This window comes from Ischnura elegans, chromosome 2 (genome assembly GCF_921293095.1).
Source record: "Ischnura elegans chromosome 2, ioIscEleg1.1, whole genome shotgun sequence".
NCBI lineage: Eukaryota > Metazoa > Arthropoda > Insecta > Odonata > Coenagrionidae > Ischnura > Ischnura elegans.
Window position 1 is genome coordinate 33,820,717 of NC_060247.1, and position 24,047 is coordinate 33,844,763.

The 24,047-nt window shown below is 38.3% G+C and overlaps 1 protein-coding gene across 1 annotated transcript in view; it reads left to right on the forward strand.

The window, feature by feature from the left end:
• Positions 1-2,860: 2,860 nt before the first annotated feature.
• LOC124174201 (attractin-like protein 1) overlaps positions 2,861-24,047 on the forward strand; it is a 45,942-nt gene continuing 24,755 nt past the window's right edge. Inside the window, 5 exon segments of the mRNA XM_046553299.1 lie at positions 2,861-3,589; positions 4,503-5,035; positions 5,183-5,310; positions 14,234-15,521; positions 21,484-21,627. Of these exon segments, the coding sequence (XP_046409255.1) occupies positions 3,375-3,589; positions 4,503-5,035; positions 5,183-5,310; positions 14,234-15,521; positions 21,484-21,627 (2,308 nt within the window). The 5' untranslated portion in view covers positions 2,861-3,374.

Below are 24,047 nucleotides of genomic sequence, written 5' to 3' on the forward strand. Positions count from 1 at the left end.
AGGAAAAGTCAGGTATGGCACTTTATTTTTTAATATTCATTATATTTATATCATATTCAAGGTTATTCATGGTGTTGTTCAATTAGTCCCTGAATGGTAGTGGTTGTCACCTCTTACTCTGAGGTTGTCACGCGCATCACTTTGGCCCAGGGAAGGTCATCCCATGCCCTTGGAAATAACGACAAGTTTAAGCTAACGAATAATGGTTTATATCAGCGTTACGTTTGCGAATTTGGCAATGAAGCGAGGTTGTTTACCATGTAAAAGTTTTTTTTAAAATAAATTACCAACATAGAGTTATTCTTTCTTATTAATAATATGCAAAAAATGTGACAATATCGGCGAAGTTTCAGTGCGTCATTCATATATATTAACTCACAAAAGCAAAGTTGCTGTGGAAACGAGCTCAAAATTAGAGGTATATTAGCATAAAGGATTTATATATAATATTGACTCATTAAATACTGAGGATGCTATCCTGAAAACAGTCCCGTGGAGAACGCAAGTTGAGACATTTGACATTGGATTTTACAAGAAAAATAGTGGCAAGCACCAACCGAGTCAAACCATTATTTAAATTTTTATCGTCAGGATCTGTTAAACAGTCAAATAGAAATCACCGTAGTATAAACGTTGATCAACCAGAAATTATGAAATACTTGGGCGGTATCGGGCGTCGTCGAAATAGAAAACGGTAATAGGGTGGTTTTCTATTTTCTTTATTGCCAAAATCGAAATATTATTACGCCGGGAGTATGTATTTTATGCTATTAGATTTTCAAATAACGATATATATTTTTCGCTATTAAATGAAGAGTAAAAACTTTAAAGCACTCGAAAACGCAACGGCGAAGCATGAATGCTGGGAAAAGCCCGTGTGACGTCATTCTGGTACCAGCTGCCGCCTTGGTGCGAGGCCATGAGCGCCGCTACGATGTAGGCTGCTAGCAGGTAGCAGAGTATATCCTACTAGCATTACACTGCTAGCATTAATTATCATAGCTAAGCGCTACCTGCAGGTAAATAAGGATAATTAATACCCTAACAAACGGAGGAAACTTTTCGAGGACTGTTTGTGTTTTTCCTGGGTTGAGGGCTGTGCACCACTTGGCACACCAGTCAGCTGCTGTGTTAAGAAGGGATTGGAGGAGTTTTGTTGCACCTTTTCTGAGAAGGATCTGAAAAGTATGGCTTTATCATCTGCGCAGAGAGACTGATGGCAGAATTCCATTGGGGCTGCGTGGAAAGTCGGCAGTGTAAAGGGAGTAGAGGTGAGGTGCGAGGACTGACTGCGTTGTGAGCCTTGCGGGATGCTGGCTTGGATGTGGAGGGCTGAAGATAAGTCATCTCTCCGGGAGACATGGAATTTGCAAAGTTGAAGGAAGGTACGGATGATGCGGAATTGCCATTAGGGGAATCCGAGATGGTAAATGTTCCATATTTGACCTCCTTGCCACACCCTGTCGAATGCCTTTGGTGCATCCAAGGAGGCTGCCACACAGAAGGATTTCCTGTTTAGGGAGGCGGTGATGAAACCAGTAACATGAAGAAGGGCTTGGAGGGTGTAGTGGTCCTTGTGGAATCCAAATTGGTATGGCGGTAGTATTTTCTTTGTAGCGATGCAGTTTAGGAGGTGCGGCAGGATGAGGCGCTCCAATGGTTTTCCAATAGTATCTAGGAGGGAAATGGGTCGGTAGCTGTCAACCTTTGATGGTGGCTTCCCTGGTTTGGGTAGGCAGATGATTTTTGGCTTCTTCTAGGCCACCGGAAAGTAGCTGGGCCGGATGCAAGCAGAGATGCGGTGCCCATCGGAAGGTGTTTCAGAAGATCGTTGCGGATCCAGTCCAGGCGATTTCCTTCAGGGCAGTTTCTTGATGGCAGATATCACATCCTGGAGGGAAATTGTCGAAGTCTCGTGGACTAGTGTCGTCGACTTCAGGAGGCGTTTCAAGAGATGGTGGAGAGGTTGGCATATAGTTGACAATTCTCCGTTATAATTAGATACGGAGGATTCTGTGCCATCTGGGGAGAGTCTCACCTGGGTCGGGAGTCTTGAGAATAGTCGAGAAGTCTCACCCCTTCGAGATTTCTCAGCACCTGTCGAGACTCCTGGCTCCTCAAAAAAATAAAACTATTTCTATTTTAGACATTGAAAATAATTTAACAGAAAGATTATTTTAAGACATCTTATATATTTCCAAAACTAAAAATAGTTGTAATATAATATCGACACTGACAAGAAGCATATTTTATTATTTAATTAACCAACAATGACAGGTAACCATGAACCTTAGTTACCATAAATAAACATTGCGAAATGATCTATAAAATTCTATAGAAGTAGACTATGATCTCTTCTTTTTTGTAAATATACTAGTGAATGTTTCTTTTTTATTGTATTACTGTAATAAGAAACATTGATGTAACCCTATAACATGCCTTTGTATCAAAATTATATGCTTAATTTCATTTTCAGCCCCGATAATGGTTTGTAAATAAACGGAAATGTCAGCAAAAATTTACATTTCAATTTAAAGGCCTACACTCCTAGGTTCAAATTTTATGTTGAATATTGAGGTCAAGAAAAGGAAATAATTTTTTTCCCCTTGTCCCGACAATGCCGAGAAATGAAATTCTCGTCTCGACCACCCAAAACCCCAAACTTAGAGTGGGCGGAGTGACTAGACTTACCGATGCGGGCGGAGCTAGCAGCTTAGCGGAGAGGACCTTATTCTCGCGAGTCTGAGAGAGAGACGGTCGTTCGTGCACGTCGCCAGAAAGGGAGGACTCCTGGGAGGAGAGGAGAGGAGGGGAGGTAGGGGAAGAGGAGAGGGGGAGGGGAGCGCCAGAACCAGTTTTTTGTGAAGCAGTCGGTTCGCGTCGAGACCACGTAGCTAAAAATTTTCCTACGGCTTGCAGGCATGTGCAGGAGTCGCGGCAGAGACCGTGACACTGTGCCACTGCCTTTAATTACCAATTTGAAGTAATCCAATGCTTGAGACTGGAGTATATCAACAAAATAGGTCCTCAGAGGGGAAGGTGCCACCTTCTATCTCCCCTTAGTAATACCTCCAATGGTGTATCTTGAAGTTAATTAAAGAGTCAAAAATTAGGTAATCCTTCAAATGATAAATATGTATTTGTGCCAGGCAGTAATCTTGAAAATTTTCTGTCTCTTAATTTTAATAATAGTTTTCAACCTTGTTTAACCATGCCTTTACAATGCATGTAAAACATTTTGAACACGCTTTTTACTGTTATAGCCATGTAACCATCCTCTTGTCCACGACACTTAAAAAGTTACCATGGTTGTAGAGTCCAATTCCCAAGACTTGAGAATTTTGTGTTAGATTACTTATGTGCCTTACTATGTGATGAATCCTTATCTATTCTTCATGTTTTTAGGCACCAGAGAGTGGAATATTGTATCCACCTGGGGTTATCCTGTTAAGGGAGGTTATGGTCACACTGCAGCCTGGGATCCACTACGCCAGCACATTTATGTGCATGGTGGTATTGTCTCAGCTATCCATTTCACTCCTCTTCTTTCTGGTGCTCTCTTCTCCTACGATCCATATTCTCGTGTGTGGTGATAATTTATGATTCCCTCTCATATTGATAATTCTTATTCAGTAAAGTAATGGCAAATTTAGCAGTGCCGGAACGTACTTTACTTAACTTTTTTTAGAAGTGAAATAGTATCCAAAAAAAATTAGAAATGAAATAGTAATGTGTGTTGTTTTTATTACAAATTATTACATATTTGCATTTTATCGCAAATTGTTATTTTTTGGTTATGAATGTTTACAATATAAATTTTGAGGAAAAAAATTGATAAAGGTGTTATTTTACTACTATGTCTTTGGTTGTACCATGACCATACTGTTCTCATTTAAATGATGTTTATAGAAAGTCCAAATATCTCATGTTGCTGTGGTATCTTGTACAGATAACTGTTTGTGCCAGTTATTTCAGCTGTCTTAAGAAAACCAATAATACATGACAAAGAAAATCATGAATAGATATTGTTTGATTTATATACTAATGAAGTAATTGTTGTCTTCAAAGGCAGGGTAATCACTTACTTATTGATGAGTGTCAGACGAAAAAATGCACTTTGCATGCACCATCTTTATTCAACAGGACATGCACTTAAACTGCTCATTACAGGGCCCCTGAAAAAATCAACATCGAAAAGAAAAAGCAAAACCTGTTGGAGGTGCTAAATTTAAACTGGCATACATCAACAAGAGAAAAATTGATCACACAATTATGGAATCACAAAAAAGAACAAATATGATCAACAGTAATCCCCAGTATATATAGCTCGATATATGACTGTCTCACTTACTGACTCACTCTGATTGGGCTGGCTATATCTTAAATTTTACACTAGTTACAAACAATTGAAAAGCCCTTCGACCCATTCGAAATCCTCACAGACTGCACCAACTACATGTACTTAGGGCGAACCTGATAATATTTAATTTTATTTTCCTTAGGGAACATCTGACTCCTGCTCCATCTGCTCGTTTTCTTCACTCAGCTGTGGTCATAAGAGGATTGGTGCTCTTCTTTGGTGGCAATACTCACAATGATACCGCCTTCAGTCATGGTGCCAAGTGCTATTCATCAGACTTCTTTGCTTATGATCCTGTGTGTGACAAGTGGGTGATGAATCCGGGAAGGGTGTCCTATTCATCCTATCCTCCAGTCCCTGGTCACACTTCTCATCCAGCCCCACCTCGATTTGGACATTCAACTGTTGTGTTCAAGGGCTCTGCTTACGTGTATGGTGGCTTTGATGGACAAATGCTCTCTGATTTACTTTCATACACTCCAGGTAATTGTAGCCACTTTAAAGATGCTGAGTCCTGCCTGAAAGCGAGCCCCGGTGTGAAGTGCATTTGGGTCGGTGGTCAGAATGCTAGAGAGGAAAATGCTGTCGGTCGAGGGGCCAGTAATTTGTATGTAGGCAGCATAATGGATGGTCACTGTGAAGTGATTTCAGAGGCTACTTTGAGTCCCAATGAAGGCTGAGGGGTCATACTTTGCCCTGAGGACTTGGAGCCGGATAACTCAATATCGATGCCTGATGTGGATTCCGTCCTCACTGTTTCGACGACTCTGAGTCCTTCTTTATCTTCTGTGGTTGCTCCGTCACTTCCTCCTTTGGAGAAAGATGATGAAGCTGCTGGTTTCTGCTCCTCCTTGCATACTTGTGCTTCATGTGTGCAAACCTCTAAAAAGTGCACTTGGTGTCCCCAAACAGAAGTTTGTGTGCATGGAAGCTGTAAGGATGGTTTCAAGGTATGTATTTTCAATCTATATTTGTACAAATATTTCTTCATAATTCATTTATGCTGTTTCATGTCAACTGAGTCAATCTGTCTGTTATCTAAAATGAGCATCATAATGGTTTGGTTGATTAATCACTACCCATACAGCACAGGGAGAAATTTACACGTGTATATTGAGTCGAAATTTGGTGTAAGGAATAAGTCGAGAATTCGCCCATTTTTACACGTGTAATTGCTGTGTAAATTTGGTCCAACTCCCTTGACCCTTATATACAAAAATATGAAGCAAAATGTGGTGATGCAGATGCTAATATGAGCAGTAATCTGAACATGATTAAAGTTTCAAGATAGACGATTCAATAAAGTCGTCAACCTTAGTACCAGCAAAATTTTCCCAACGAAATCTATTTAAATCATTTTACAAATCATCTTGCGGCATATATTTTATAGGTGTATATTTTATTATGATTACATATATGCTCCTATCAAGATACAAACGAGTTAACCATTAATATCAACTAGAATGATGCTGTTTATTAATTTAAAATTCTCAGAAATTTCGAATTACTTCCGTCAATGCCTCGCACCACGCGAATTGAACGCTGGGAGAACAATCACATAACGATATAACTTGTGTGCCTCGAACTGGAAGCATGAACGACATCAACAATTCGCTAATTCTCTTTATCCTGGTGTGCTTGTGCTCAGTGAAACTACTTGCGGTTTTACCAAGGTTTTGTGGTTTTTTAAACTATTCGGCAGTACTTTTAAGATTCATCCATCATCTCGTATTCGCTATTATCCTATCCATTATGTCATTCACATTATTTTTTACATCATCACCACTTTTTTGTCACATCATCACCACTCGTGTTTTGTCCTGTACGTATTTCCTGATGAATTATTTTATACAGAGGAACCCTTTATTGACGTAATAAATGAAAATTTTTGAACGAATATGTTGACTATGTCTTATTACATGTTTAGTATTAGTAAAGTGCTACTGTTTGCGTGCTCACTGCCATTTTCCGGTCATCAACAAGAAACCCTAATCCTGGTGGAGAAAGGAATAACTACAATGGTCCCGTTATTGGGTTCCTTGTGCATACACGTGTATTATCCGGTTTGTGGCGGACCTAAGACCATATATACACCAGATTTATTCCAGTTTTACTCGGGTAATAACGGTTTTTACACGAGATAAAACACGTGAAATACACGACCTATATGCCAGCTTGCGACCGTTTGTGCTGTATGGGTAGTAGCCTTATTCACAAACATAGCTTCTTCATGTTTTTGTTTTCTTGATATGCAACTGAATTATTACTGTGTACTAATCAGTGGTGAAGTGTGTTGTCATCTCTGGATACTAATTACTTTACTACTAATATATTAATTCTCCAACGTAGAGTTTAGAATTAGCTAAAGATGAGTTTTAGGATTGATTCAGGGTATGCCATGTGAAGTGTAGCAGTAGGAATCCATCCATTGGAAATTAATACTCATTAGTGCCATTCTCTTGAACGTCAATATTTTCAGGGAAAAATTGACTGCATTAAATTAGGGCCTAAATTGTGGACATTTAGTTGGTTATTAATAAGTTAGCATGGTAAATGCGATCATATTCTTGTTTTCTTATGGCATCGTATGATATATTTATGTTTCTTTTTATGGCTTAATTATATATGATGGTTAGTTCTCATTTATTGTCAGCCTACAATGGTCGAGGTTTGGTTGTTAAGTCAGGGAAATTGATTTTTTTTGTCTTATTTTATTGGTCGAGTAGATTTCAGTAATTCCCAATGCTATTTCATGTAATTTTTTGTAATTATAATAACCATGAAGTAATTGTAATTGAGATGCAAACTGGTATGAAACGTTGTATCTTAATTCTCACAATTATGACCTCAGATCTGAATCAAAGAAACAGTCGGCTTGTATTTACATCCCACTGTCTATGATAATTTCTGCCATTAGCACCTGCCTTCTCAAGGCATTACCTTATCTGAATAAGTGGCAGCATAAGAGCTTCTTAATCATGCGAGAGTTGGCTCTTTTACATTTTGTCAGTGATCAAGTGCAAGCTGACCAGAACTATTTTAGTGAAGCATTGGTGTTAAAGTTGGAATATATATTAGCATAATGAGTATGATCAAATTGTTTTGCAAAGAAACGATTTTCTTGAAATTTTTCATTACTTAAGTATGTGTTTCCATTACAATAATTATATGCCATTATGCTCATGAATCAGGATGGTCACTCCACCTGAAAACCTGAAAAATATGTGAATTTCATTGTGTGGAAAGGAACTTAATGGGAAAAAATTAGGAAATAATAATACAAAAATAATTACTTGGGAAAAATAAACTTTGGTGTATAAGTCAAATCTATCGTGACTTATCCTCATCCATTTTACACCTTGGTATATCATTTATATTTCAGTATTCCATACCCAACATGTCATTTAGATGGTGCACCAAGTCTATTTATCAGGGTTTGGGAGTTTTTTGTTTCCTCTCAATACATTCACCTCCTCAAGGAGGAACTCCGAGAGGAAATCTGAGATCCTCCTCCGAGAGGGGAGAATAGGAGAAGGGAGAAAGTCCAAAAACTCTCACGCGTTTCTGAAGCCAGAATACTCCCTCCCGATCGAGGAAGAGGACATTTTGTCATGGAGGAAGAGCTATTTTGAGGATTATTTCAGGTAACCAAATGTTCTCCTCTTGTTAGAGCTATGCTGTGAGGACTCTGGGAGGAAATGAAAAGTGGGTCCCAACCGCCATTAGGGTCCCTCGGCGCGAGAGGTCCGACCCTTTCCTATTGTCCGTGTGGGGATTACCGCGGCCCATTCCGGCTCTCAGTGTCCCACTCAAGGAAGGGGCTCATGGTCACTTATTTGTTTATAAGTTAAAATAACTAAAAACTTTCATGTTGAATTTATTGAAAATCAATGCGAGGAATTAAATTCTGTATGTTCTGCTGATTGGTTCCAAATTTTAAACGGAATTCTAGCGTTCATATTAACGGAGTTGATCATCACCTAGAACAATTTTTGGAGACGCTAAGGTTAGATGTTTAATTATTATTTCTATAACTCACTAGCAAGTTTGTAGGAGCGATATTGTAATGATTTACATCTAAAAATATACGTTAATTTGTTAGCTCCATTCCAGATGTACATTTGCGGTGAAATTCGATAGAATATTCGATTTAACTTCTATGAAAAAAGCCCTCGTAATGTAATAAAATATGATTCTCTCAGTTCTTTGTCGTGAGCCAAAATTACAGCGACTATTTTTAATAACCTCTTACCAACCTTTGAATTCAAAGGTATTATAAACGAATTTCGCTATAAATACTGATTAATGCATATCCTAAAAATTCGTAAATTTAATGTACGATAATGTATGATAAGGAATGTTTTACGTAGACACATGTTGTGAGAAGCATTCCATACCATTGGAGGAAAGACAACTGCTCTACCCAGGTAGTTACTCTCATATCTTGGATCTCTGGTCAGGTTGCACCTCACAGAGTTAGTTCGGGACACATTAGCGCATTGATGTTTTCTTGGAAAAACTTATTATCCTCCAACTGGAAGACCCAAGAGTATATTGGTGTAAGTATTCTCCTACTGAAATATGTACGTGGAAGGTGATAATCTCACTCTTCTCGGAATAGCTCATTTTCTTTTCAAAATTTTCTTGGCGTGTATTCAAATTTAGCCTCTGTACGCATTCCGCTACCTATACCAGGGATGGTTTTTGTGGAGCCCTGCTGTGCGATGCAGTCCATACCATGAATGAAAGAGAACTGCACCACCCAGGTAATTACACTCATATCTTGCTTCTCCGGTCAGGATCCAGGTGGTCTGCTTTGTGCCCCTCACGGGCTTATTTCGGGACACATTAGCGCGTTAATGTTTTCTAGGAAAAACTTATCATCCTCCAACTGGAAGACCCAAGAGTATATTGGTGTAAGTATTCTCCTACGGAAATATGTACGAGGAAGATGATAACCTCACTCTTCTCGGAAAAGCTCATTTTCTTTTCAAAATTTTCTTGGCGTGTATTCAAATTTAACCGTAAATGTTCTGTATGCATTCCCCTTCCTCCTCCTGCAAGGATTTTTTTTCAAATGATGTTTCGGTGGAATTACATTTTTTCTTGGAATTATACAGCCAGGATTTTTTTCTTGAAGTGCCTTTCGTTTCGCTTTCGTTAGTTTTGCTTACGTTCTCGACCTGTTCGGAGTTGCTTGGCCGAGAGGAGCGTTAGGCAAATTTCCTGGACTTAACTTGCACTGGGAAAATGTCCCGGCTAGTAACGGATCAATCGATCCTGGAAATACTTACGCAAACAGACAGTGAAGACGAGGATGTGAAAATGAGGAGTGTGGATTTTGGCATCATGGATCTAAATTATGTTAATATCATAAATCGTAAATACCTAGAAGTAGGCTAGGAACATTGAAATATTTAATTCCCTTTAAAGTATTTGTTGGTCTATGCTATAATGCCGTTTTGCTGAAAACCCTAAAAATAACCGTAGAACTTCGTTTAAAAGTTCTACAGGCATTGCAAAATGAAAGGAATACATTGATGAACTGACATTTAATGCAACAGTAACAATTAAAAAAAATTAAAATTGCACTGGTAACAACCCAGACAGCACACATGCTACTGTATACATTAAATATACGTATACGTAGTGTATAACATGCGTATACAGTAGAAGATACACGTATACTGTATACGTATAAAAACCTTCTACCCACCATCTACCAAATGTATATAACGCAGCAAATGTCCTCCTACCACGCATATACAGTATACGTATACAGTATACAAGACATATATATATACAGTATACAAGACGTATATATGTATGAAAGCAGAAAATTACTGCAGAATTCCAGGTTTTCTAGGGAAATTTTACTAAATTCCAGGTCAATCTTACGAGATAAAAGCTATGTATACGAATTTTACAACACTACATTTACTTAATACTTTTAATTAATTCTATAATTATGTATTGTCCTAATTAAAATTCTTACATTTTTAAAAGAAATTATTCACTTATTTTATGAATGCAACACTTGGAATATCAACAAATTTGTCAAAATTGTAAAAGTTATCTAAACAGTGTTTGCACTCATAAAGTGCAATTTAAAATGCAATCGATGCATTTTGAAGCATGCATGTAAGTATATAAAATAGGCCTGAAAATTGGCCTTGCACTGACAAATTTCATGTGAAACGAGTTTGAAATAAAAGATTTTAAATGCAAAGCAGGAGCAAAAATTCATGGATATTTTTAGTGACAAAAAATCATGCATATTTCCAGATTCCTAATCACTAAACACCCTGAGTATATTTTTCCTCATTGAGCAAAATCCTGAATGCAGCTGTTGACATACACTGCCGTATTAAAACTGAAATTAAAGTAGCAAAACGAAAACTAAATCTCTGTTCTGGTGCCAGTGTGAATTTAGTGCAAGCGTGGAAGTACTAGTACATTCATTTTGTCATTTAGTGTGAGTGACATCTCCAGCATTTCAGAGTGTTTACGTACATTTGAGAACATCCTGTCTAAGCAGCAGAGAGCGTTCATAAACATAATGTAACATGCTAGTGTGTTTTGCATTGTTCTGTGGGAACACTTACCAGTTTGTTTGAGACTTCTTGCTGACAATAAAGTGAATAGAGAAAAAAATCTGTGAGATTCAGGTCTTACAGGGTCTACAGAGGAAATGGAAAACACATGTGTGCTGTTAAAACAAAATAATTATATTTAACTAAATATTACACATTTTTACTAATATACCACACAATCTCAGAAATACGTAAGATATTGAATTCATTAGACACAATAAAGGGGCCAAGCCCGGATGGTAAACCACATTTTGTGCTTAATTATCGTCAAGAGGTTTTAGTGGATCCTCTCACAGTATTATTTAATCAGTCTATTCATCCAATGTAAAAAAACATCTTATCGTATGAGTAAATTCACTAAGCATAGTAAGTTAAAAGTCAATTTAAGAAGTAGTAAGAATTTAGATGTCAAATATAACTAGACAAATATTTTCTGAATATTTTGATGAGTGTTGATAAATAACAAATACCGTTAGAAATGCCTTTATTCAATGTAAACGAAAATAAAGACCAATAGGATCAATATCAATGTTTTTGCCTGATTATCCTTCCTTAAGGTCACAAGAATCCATGAAGAACAAGCTCACTTTTCCTCGTATTTCTTCATCATTGGCAATTTGGAAAAGTCTTCCTTTCTACACCTGTAAATAATATCACATAAACTTTATTAGAATCTATTAGTGATACATCTAATTTGTCTAGTTAAAGTAAGTCATTTTGTTAAAAAGTAATCTCTATTGATGTGATTTTCCCTTAAGCTATATAAATACCTACCAACTATCAACAAAGGATATTTCGAAAAAATTCCCCATCAGTTCTATATGTAAAAAACGATAAGTTATTCACCTTGAATAATCGAAGTACTAAATTGATTTGAGAATTTAATTCCTAATAATTTAAAACCTATTTGTCTAAACCTAAAGAGTGAAATACCCTCTGATCTCCAACAAATATGATTACATTTTAAAGGAAGCAACACTAATGGCACAACAGCCAATTAAAAAAATGTAAATAACTTTAAATGACTTAATAAATAGTAAAGTCGAGAAATGTTTGTTCACATTCCTCCCACACTACGGTGATTAAATGCGTCAAGCACATAAATAAATTAAAGTTTACGCAAATGCAAAGTTTTTCAATCAATAGAAGATGGATCCCTCAGTCTCAGAAAGTGTGAGAAGGTTGAAAATATTAAGAATTTGCGTCATTTAAGAAAGAAAAATGTGGCAATGGCAACACTTCTACTTACCCAGATTGTGATGAAGGAAGCAAAAGTAGCACTTGAGCGGTTGATAAACTTTCATTGGACAAGTTTCGCAAACAGCAAACACAACACTACAAAAGTTAAGTTATAACGGTAATTGATTGCCTAGGTGCAGGTGAAACAAGTAAATGAAGAACTTAAGAGGCTGATAAACTTCGGCAGGATCAATTTCGCAAACGACGAACACAACACAGTGAACGCAACATTATTCGCGTGGTCTTTGATTGTGAAAGCGGTTATGGACGCATTTACGTTTGCATATGTTATCTGTGGAAATCGACAACTGGTGGAATCGACTATCGACGGAATCCACTATCGATAGGTCGAAATCACGGGCGGGAGTCCAAATCTTGGCATTCAAAAAAATTAAGTTTCGCGTTATGACTCGAGGAATAAATTCCACTGAAAAATATCTTTTTTGTTTCATCGCCTCAGTAGATAAAAAAGCACGATTGAAATCACATTTCGAAGAGCATTTTTCTTTATGAAAAGAGGGACTTTTCATGGCAGGATTTTTTACATCTTAAGGCAGTTCATTGATTTTTTAAATTAATCTGGATTTCTTAATAACCCAGGCGGACGGCGTTCTTGGGTGTTCCGAACAGAAATGATAAAACACTCTCCAGTACCGTTATCAGCCTCCTTCATTTTTGCCAGGGCTGCCTGAAGCCAACCGTGGAAAATAAATTCACTGATGAATCAGTTTAAAGATATTAAATGAGACGACGTCTTTATCCAATGAAACCAGAAGGAGAATAAGAAGAGAATAGCGGCTCGAGCCAATACCTTTACAAAGAATGAAGATACATGTACAAACGTAATTATTTGCTTTGCCAACCTCGCTGCCGTGAATGACACCTGCCCTTTGCGAACAGGTCCCACTCCATGTTTTCAGGGAAGAGTTAGCTGGTAAGGTTTTCCAACTAAATTCCAACAGTGTTTTTCACGTGACACCATCACGTGGACTACCATTCGTCTGGCTCCTACCCTTCCACATAGTTGGCGTGAGTGGCCCTTCCTGAGGTAATTTTGATTTATTCCTGTCAGTGTAGCTCTTGGGGTCATAGGAGCACGCAATTAGTAACGGAAAGGTTTTAGCCCATTGGAAAGGACGCTGTGTATACTGAAGTCTACATATGGAAATAGTATACGGACAGAGTAACCTTTAAAGGACACTAATTTTTTACTAATGGCTACACAGTAGCGGATACAGAAAAAAACTCTAGAGGGGGGCGTAAAAGATATCTTGACCAACCTTTACTTTTATCCTAAAAAAATAATCAAGTCACATGCAAAGTTTAAGAAAGTGTTATTTGAACTGATTATACGCACATGAAATACAAAGCCATCTTATGACATAAAAAAGTTAAAATTGTAGTCCTGCAATGTTTGGTTATGCGGGCGGCCAGGAAAGGGTTGGGGGGCGCGCCTCCCATATGCATCCGCCACTGAGATTACATATGGAAACAGTATATGAAAGGTATACGTATACCTCTCAGATACTGTTTCCATATGTAGCACATACGTATACAGTATATTAAAGGTATACAGATACCTTTCGTATACTGTATACGTATACGCTTCAGGATACTGTTTATGTATACCTAGAATCTAAAACATGTATACAGATTCTCAAGGAAACAGTATACACCTGGTATACTTACGGTATACGTATACCGTTACCAGTGTGCTGTCTGGGAATTAACTGACCGCAAAAGTACGCCGGGATGGGCTGCTCTCGGGGAAAAGGGTCGAGGATTATCCCCACTAGGAAAGGTCATTAAGGGGAGGAAGCGACTACCTGGTCAGTCCCAAGCCGAAAAAAAACTCCGTACGGGGCGAAAAAGAAAATCTCAAACCCTTCTTAGAGCCAAAAGCAACTTCCCGCGAATCGGCAACGGCACGATCCACCTCAGGACTCTGGGGATTAAAGAACTGTCGGATCGACAAACGGCAGCTCATTTTCGGGCAGTAGTAACGAAGCTGTTAAATGATTACGGGATGAATTGGAATCAGATATATTCGTTCACCTCGGACGGTGGTTCGAATATGGTAAAACTGGGTCGCCTCATCAACGAAGCTGAGGAAGAAGAAATCGAAGAAGAAGAGGACGAGCGGGCAGAAGAGCTTGAAGCTGACCTGAATAAAACAGAAGGTTTGGTAGCGATGTTCGGGACGGAGCTCGACATTACGTGCGTGCGATGTGCAGCCCATGTAATAAACCTGGCTGCAAAAGATGCCCTCACCGACCCCGCCATCGATGACCTGGTGCGAAGTGCTAGAGAAGCGGTGAAAAAAATAAGAAAGCCCAATTTTCTACGGGATCACGGCTTCAGGAAACCTCCACTCGATGTAGAGACGCGATGGAATTCGGCCTACGACATGTTGAGTGCGCTACAGCAGCTCGAATGTTCACCAGGCGTCAGAAAGTTTATGTCGGCGACTCATTGGGCCCAATTGCCACAGCTTTGTGAGGTGTTGGAGCCTCTGAAAACATGGACAAAGGTCTGTGAAGGGGACCAAACAACGATGTCGGAAGTATACATTGGATTGCTTGCAGCAGAAATGAAGTTGCGAAGAATCCATCAAACTTCATTTGCTCATCCGTTCATAAGAATAATTCAGAATGCTCTAGATAACAGGAAAGACCTGATTTTTCGGAACGCAAGCTTCAAAGCTGCGCTTTTATTGGATCCATTGACCTGGATCTGTGTCAAGGGAGAAAATAGAGAGTCTGCGATCACTCACTTGGTAGGGATTTGGGAGAAAATCGACCCCAGATCGCGGCATAGGTCGGAAGATATGGAGACCACTGACGAGGTGCCTCCCGAACCGGAAGACGTATACACCATGCTCCGGACTTTGGCTGGTGTAACCACATCTGGCCATGATTGCAGTAGACCTCAAATTCGGTCTGACATTGAGGCCTGGTTGACTGGAAAACCAACACGAGCTGCAGATACGTCACCAATGTCATATTGGGAAAACCAGGCAGCCGTACATCCCAAGATAGCAAGACTGGCTCAAGTTGTTTTTGGAGCCCCAGCTACATCATGTAGCGTGGAACGGCTGTTTTCCAGCCTCAAATGGATTTATTCGGATCTGAGGAACCGCTTGAAATCGGACCTTTTGGACGACATCTTGGTACTTCGTTCCAACATGTGCCGAATTAAAAACTCTCAAACCCTCGAAAACAGAGTGCGGAAAGCAATGGCGGCGCATAATATTCGAGAACCCACATCACCGCCAGAAAGAACTTCCTCGCCAACCGCAAGCTCATCACTGGGCGACATACCATTGTCGAGTTTGTCGACGGCTTCGGACCCCAATCCGTACGACTTGAGGCCAGAAGATTTTGAAGATGACATGGAACCTTTTCATTGAACGCCTCATTCATTCATGCATTATTGATAATTATGTGTATTTTAATTTGTAAATTTCATTACTTCTCTATCTCTGTAATGTATTTAATATTATTTTTGTGCTATGTATGTTCATATTTTATTCATGCACACAAACATTCTTGAATAAATTTTAAGCTCATCACTGGACGAAATACCATTGTCGAGTTTTGTCGACGGCTTCGGACCCCAATCCGTACGACTTGAGGCAAGAAGATTTTGAAGATGACATGGAACCTTTTCATTGAACGCCTCATTCATTCATGTATTATTGATAATTATGTGTATTTTAATTTGTAAATTTCATTACTTCTCTATCTCTGTAATGTATTTAATATTATTTTTGTGCTATGTATGTTCATATTTTATTCATGCACACAAGCATTCTTGAATAAATTTTAAGCTCATCACTGGACGAAATACCATTGTCGAGTTTTGTCGACGGCTTCGGACCCCAATCCGTACGACTTGAGGCAAGAAGATTTTGAAGATGACATGGAACCTTTTCATTGAACGCCTCATTCATTCATGTATTATTGATAATTATGTGTATTTTAATTTGTAAATTTCATTACTTCTCTATCTCTGTAATGTATTTAATATTATTTTTGTGCTATGTATGTTCATATTTTATTCATGCACACAAACATTCTTGAATAAATTTTAAGCTCATCACTGGACGAAATACCATTGTCGAGTTTTGTCGACGGCTTCGGACCCCAATCCGTACGACTTGAGGCAAGAAGATTTTGAAGATGACATGGAACCTTTTCATTGAACGCCTCATTCATTCATGTATTATTGATAATTATGTGTATTTTAATTTGTAAATTTCATTACTTCTCTATCTCTGTAATGTATTTAATATTATTTTTGTGCTATGTATGTTCATATTTTATTCATGCACACAAACATTCTTGAATAAATTTTAAGCTCATCACTGGACGAAATACCATTGTCGAGTTTTGTCGACGGCTTCGGACCCCAATCCGTACGACTTGAGGCAAGAAGATTTTGAAGATGACATGGAACCTTTTTATTGATCGCCTCATTCATTCATGTATTATTGATAATTATGTGTATTTTAATTTGTAAATTTCATTACTTCTCTATCTCTGTAATGTATTTAATATTATTTTTGTGCTATGTATGTTCATATTTTATTCATGCACACAAACATTCTTGAATAAATTTTAAGCTCATCACTGGACGAAATACCATTGTCGAGTTTTGTGGACGGCTTCGGACCCCAATCCGTACGACTTGAGGCAAGAAGATTTTGAAGATGACATGGAACCTTTTCATTGAACGCCTCATTCATTCATGTATTATTGATAATTATGTGTATTTTAATTTGTAAATTTCATTACTTCTCTATCTCTGTAATGTATTTAATATTATTTTTGTGCTATGTATGTTCATATTTTATTCATGCACACAAACATTCTTGAATAAATTTTAAGCTCATCACTGGACGAAATACCATTGTCGAGTTTTGTCGACGGCTTCGGACCCCAATCCGTACGACTTGAGGCAAGAAGATTTTGAAGATGACATGGAACCTTTTTATTGATCGCCTCATTCATTTATGTATTATTGATAATTATGTGTATTTTAATTTGTAATTTTCATTACTTCCCTATCTCTGTAATGTATTTAATATTATTTTTGTGTTATGTATGTTCATATTTTATTCATGCACACAAACATTCTTATGAATAAATTTTAATTCAATGCAAAGAAAGAAAATGTTGTTTTACATCGAAAAAACTGACATATTATGTTTTTTTCACTTTCCGATAATCTTAACGTACAGATAGCGAAAGAAGAAAGTGTAAGGAAGAGAAAACAGAAAAGTACAGCTCAAAAGTGGTTCTGATTTTTAGTAGTTTTTATTGTTAGTCATCGGAGAATTTCGCAGTTCTTCACAGCCCTGCGTGTCTATGCCAAAAATGTCTCCAAAAACCATCCCATATGGCCCAAAAACTGCGCGGAATAATTTATAAGTGCTCTCCAAAAATGTTTCAAATATAGTTAAAGTTACTAGTCATTTTAAATTCAAAGTTTTGCCATTTCTATCACTTCTACAGTTAACTCTTTCGCTGCTGTTCAATCTCCGAAAATCTTCTCCTCACATGCTGCGAAAATGTTAAAATGCGTTTCGTGGCCCCATGGAGCAGGTACTTCCAGGATGGGTGTGGTGCACACTCCGAAGGGTCGCTAATCCGCGGCCCTATCCTCGACGAGCTCATCCACGCAGGACCGTCTCCTCGACCCTACCAGCGGGGGGCCTACCTCCCGAAAAATGACCACTCTGACTGCGATTTCTAATTCAATTACTCAATGTGATCATCAAAAGTAATTGTTTTCATCGCACTCCTGCCAATCAAGCAATCAAGTACGTCTTTGAACCGTGTTTCTACGATGAAAAATAACGATTTGGTTAACTTTTCTAGAAACGTGGCTGCGGACAACCGGAAAAATGGCCATTTCAGCAAAGTTAACAAAATCTTTATTTTTCATCGCAGAAACACGGTTCAAAGACGTACTTGATTGCATGATTTTCGGGAGTGCGATGAAAACAATCATTCTTTGATGATCGGATTGAGTAATTGATTTTCAACTTGCAGTCGGAGAGGTCACTTTTCGGGAGGTAGTCTGCCTGCTCGTAGGGTCGAGGAGACCTGCGTGGGTGAGCTGGTCGCGGATTAGCGACCCTTCGAAGTGCTTCGGCGTAAGTGCTGACCGCATGTCTCCACTCTGTCCAGAGCTTTGCCTCATGAGCCGTAAATACTTTTTTTGTATTGCTCTAGCTCATTTGGGAGGAAACTCTTTTCGGAGGAAAGCCTTTTCATTCTCCTCTTCACATATGTTGGAGGAGAAAAAAACTCTCAGAGTTTTTGTATTTCCTCTGAACAGAGTTCTCCTCCCAAGAGTTTCGGAGGTAAGGAGTTGGGAGGAATCCCTCCTGACTTTCCTCCAAGGAGGACTCCCAAACCCTGCTATTTATGCCCATTTTATTTACTTTTACTTCATTTTTACCAGAGATGGGTCGAATAGCAGATTTCTCAAACTCGAATATCGAATTCGAGTATTTAATCATCATATTAAACGTACGTTTTTTCTTCTATTTCCCTTGAGGAATGTATAAATAGAAAGGTTGTGGCATTTTTTAGTGTCCCCCCCCCCAAAAAATTTCTGGTACCCCCCCCCCCCCCCCCCCAGAAATTCCTCAAACTTCCTCGAACTTCCTACGAACTTATCCGCAGAACTTCTCCCACTAAGGACTTTTCGCGCTAAGGTTTTTCGCGCAAAGGATTTTCGCGCAAAGGCCCTGTAGCAAAAGGCCCTGTCTCGCTAAATCCTGTCTCCGGAAAATGCTGCCTCCGGAAAGCAGCATCCGAAAGCAGCACCAAAACCAGCCCCGAAACCAGCCTACCTGCAACCCAAGACTTATATAGGACTACTGCGGAGGAATACTTACTCCTAGGCAAGCAAGGGGAAATCGGTGCTAAGTCCATAGTATTGCACTTTGGAGTGAGAAGTTTTACCGTAGTCCTATCACAACTCTCTCTCCCTCCAACACCTCACCACACTATGTTTTTCCCCTCCTTGTGTTCCAATGAATATCCCTCTGATTCGACTGATTTCTCCAACCCAGAAGTTGAGGGGAAAATTCTGGCTGGTATGCTGTTAACTTAAACCCAGGGACGAGGTTTTGCGGAGCAGCCTTTCAACAGGGGCAGTGGCGCAGCAGATGAATTCGCCTTGGCTACCCCCTCCGCTGCTTGGAAAAACCCCTCCCCTCAATTCCTGTCTCGTCTTGCAATAGGCAATCTCTCTTGTGCTCGAGCCCTGGTCGTGGACGCATGCCTAGTGAGACATGGCAAATTTAGAGCAATTATTCTGCTGGTATTTAGCTGGTAATGTTTCCTATGGGATCATGAATTACTATCATTGTTTTCTGTAATACTTCTGATTTTGAATACTCTATTTGGAATAGATTTTGAACAGATATACTCGTAAATTTTTTGGCAATTTTTTCTTGTGAGCTGATTTGTTGTTTTGTGGAGTCTTTTCCCTGATCCAGCTTGTGACCGACAGTTGGAGTTTTTCCCTATGTCTGGGTATACAATGGAACCTCAATCTATCGTTTTTCAGGGGGGACAAAAAAAAACGATGAATGCGAGAATGTTTGACTAGGTTGCCTATGCAGCAGGAAACCCAAGATTTTGGCGCGGAATTATGATTTCCTGAAAGGATTCAAACAGGAATTTAGCTGATTAATGGAATATTTTAAATTTATGGAAACAATTTGGGCATATAGTTGATTCAACTAACATCTCTTTCAAATATCCTAAGGGGACACACCATCTCGCGAAAACATGATTCCATCTGTCTCGGCATTTACACTGCTATGATGGATTTTTGTCTGATGTATACATTCGTATCTACCAAATGCCATTTCAGCGGCACGCCCATCTGATACTCGACTTCGTCCAACTTCTTATTTTCAACAGGTAGCTCGCTTTACCCCACACCTACTGTCTAGTGCTAGCAGACAATCCGAGGCATTTTGCAAAATACATGCGCTTCTTCACAGGATTTTCTTCTTCTTCAATTATTTTCCGTCCATCTTTGGAAGTTTTCACGAGATTAGCTGATGAATTCGACTTGCTAGCAGGGAGAAACCAAATATGTATCCTGAGAAAATATGCCTTCGTCTATGACAATAGAGGCATAACTCAAAAATTGTAGCTTGATATATGTTTTCGAAAAAAAAAATACTGCATCAACTTTCGAGAAGCTCAGTAGCGAGGATATTGAGTTTCACCTGAATGCTAAGTCTCCGTCATATTTTGGCATTTATTTTCCTGCTTAAAATGCTTAAATAAAGTCAGAAATATGTCATGTTTGGTCTTATTCTTTTCGAAATCACGCACACACAACTAATATGTCAATCCAATAAAGGTGTATTATCAATTGCCGAAAGTCATTGTTCGACACCTCTTGTGCTAATAGATGACTCATACAGCGGTTGACCTCCAGAAAGGGAGAACTTAGAAGCAGGTAGGCTCTCCTGTAGCTTTATATTTTGTTTTGAAGCTTTTGATTTATGGTCTTCGTAATACGAACCCACGTGACCTGGGGCCTTTTGTTTGATTTCAAAGAGGAGGAAGTATCGGAGGAGGGGCCGAGGGCTGATGGATGGAGGGGATAGGGGATTTTGGGAACAGTGCTACGTAGTTACTATCCTACGGCACTGAGGTTCTCCTGGTGGGGGAAACCAGGGATTTTTGGAATTTTTCACCCTATCATTTTCGGTTCTCCACATCGAACTCTTTTCACCGCTCTAATCCACGAATTTGATGTAATTCGTCAGCTTGCCTAAAATGGCGCTGCGTGCACTAAACAACTACAGTTCTCTACATTTTTCCGAGTCAACTACCAATGGCGTGCGTGCGACAGTGTATGACGCGAAATTCAAAGTATTTGAGTTATTCAAGACGGTACCTTTAGCATAATTATTCGAGGCCTCGAATATTAATAACTTTCTAGTATTCAAGGTATTTGAGTATTCGCGGATACTATTCGCACATCTCTAATTTTTTCTGGTGGCTAGTATTAAATGACACTTCATCATGTTTTTCCAAATGATAAAGTATTATTTTTCTGTAAAGTATATTTTGACAAACATCCTGGAAATTTGTAAAATGTATTTGGAAAATTCTGGTAACATCAGCTGGTTATTTGAGTGGTCGTCCTGTTTATGTAAATTGTTTAATTTCTGCATGGTGATTTGACTGATATCATGCATTATGTTTCTGATTTACTAAATGATTGGTTAATATCTTTTCTGAATAGGGTACTACCCTGCTAGGTCAGTGTGTAATCGACAGGATTCATTAGTCTGCTCTCAACTTCATAACTGCCACGCATGCACTGGATTCTCACATTGTCTGTGGGATTATTGGTCACGCTGCAAATCATCCTTAAGTGAAATGCATGGTATGCATAACATAATTTCTTTCTCTATTCATAATTTCTTCTTTGGTATTCAAGTACACAAATGTTGGTAGCACATTGGAGTACATACTTACATCTCAGTTTTTTTTTTTTGTTCTCTATTTTTCATGAAACTTGCTATGATGAATAACTGATGGCAATGTATTCATGAATCTCACTGTCGAATTTGAGAGATGAAAATTGTCTGAAGTATTCTCACTTCAAAATTCTTCCTTTTTTTATTGAAAAATGACAAACTCTAATACATACAGAAATTTATGAAAAAAATATATTTTATTGCTCGAGAAATCATTTATTTCTATGCCAATTGGGAATTCCGTTGAAAATGGATAATTATAAGATAAAAAATATCCTCCACACTGAAAATTACAGTGAAAGCAGTTTTTCTCTAATCTGTATGTTATTCATAAAATTCCACTTTGAAAATTGAATAGTCCCAGGATAGATAATCTTGCACTCCCAATGACCCATTTCCATGTTTGCTGAGGGTAACGTCAGAGTCCAATAAACAATATGTTTACATGGTGCCAGAAGACTATTTGTCCCAGTATTAGAAAAACCTGTCTCTCGTAGTACTTTTTCTCGGTATACTTTTTTTCATAGCATTACATGTGAATTTTATCCTAAATTTGTAAATTAGGTATATTATATGCCAAATATATATTTTCCGTAGTTGTCAAAAGTTATGCAAATACTTGGTTGTCCCTGTTTGCGCATTTTGTAGCCTAGAATGATATATGGGTGACCACGCATGAAGATTATTATATCATATACATACGATACATACAATTTTTCGAGTAATTTAATTCAATAATATAAAAATTATACATAAATTACCCATCGTTAAAATTTAAAAGAAAAACTCCTTTGACATAGGTAACATTACATCATGGAATATGGATTGAATCCAAATGAATTCCATGGTACATTTCCTTGGTAGTTATGATGGAAACTTCTACATGAAATCCATCTATGATCCATGTGGATTCCATTCCTTATATCCATCATGAATACATCCATCACATTTCCACCATGGATTCCATGAACGAGTGTTGTCTGGGCAGTAATAGGAATTATAACTCCCTGCAGGGATTTCTAATTCCCTGCAGGGAATTCTAAGGGATTCCACTGTATCAAACAGGGAATCGATATTCCCTACAGGGAATCATAATTCCCCATAGGGAACCTCAATTCCCTATAAGGAAAAATAGATCCCTATGGGGAACTGAGAATCCCTGCGGGGAACTACAGGGAATTTCAATTCCCTGCGGGGATCAATGGGGCATTTTCAATAGGGCAGTTATGTGACAAATTTTTATATAGCAAGTATTTTAGAGCTTGAATTCTTCAAGCAGGTTTGAGTGGATGATATAGACATGGTGGTGTCACATTATTTTGAGTATTGTGTCCATAAGTGGCTTAAATAGCGAAAAAACACTCACAATATCATGTTAATTTTAGGAATAAATGGAGTGTACACCATTTCGCCCTCCACAATACTTCACGTCGTTTTAGTAACCATGAGGATAAAAGCATTGAGAGATTGTTTTTAATTGAATGATTTCCGTAATGGAGAGAAATATTAAATGAATGACAGATGAACTTGTGATGTGATTGTGTGAACAGATATAGCCCATTGTTTGTATTTTAGACATTATCCCAGGATTGTAGCTCCTCCATTTCTGATTATAAGTGTTTGAATACAGCAAACTTAAACAAATTAAAAACAGCACTTTGGGAAATTAAACCGGATAAAAATATTCTGAAAAATTTGGACCTGTTCCCTGCATGTGTTTTTGCATGCCATCGTTATAATTTGAATATTTACCACTATATTGTACTTATTATACTTCAGCCAATTTTATCATTTATTTTACCAGATGGATATAATGTGGTAGTACTATTAATTACCTTTCTGCTGTGTTTCTGTGCATTTTAAAATCGTTTGTGTGACCTCATCTCCTTTAATATCGATTGTAACGTAGATTCTTTAATCGAAATGATCAGCGGACTAAATTTGGCTGCCATTTTTTTGTAGGGTGTAGGGCTGGTTCGGGTACCTTACATCAAGTAGGGCCTGTTAATTAGTTTCAAAAACAGCCATACGTAGGGCTTAATGTGGCGTATGTAGGGTGAGATTAGTTTATGTAGGAGGTGATGACGTATCCAGGGTAAGTTGGCCGTACATGGTAGGCTAAGAATATGGGCCTTAATTCCATTCAATATGTTTCATTAACCCATTAGTGCATAGCATCCGATATATCGGACGTGTCCATGTCTCACATAAATGCTTCTCGAGTCGATAAATTCAATGAGTCAACTAAAATATTAGCAGGGGGGTGAAGACAGACATCCTACTTACTTACTTACTTCCTTGGCACTACAGCCCAGTATGGGCTTTG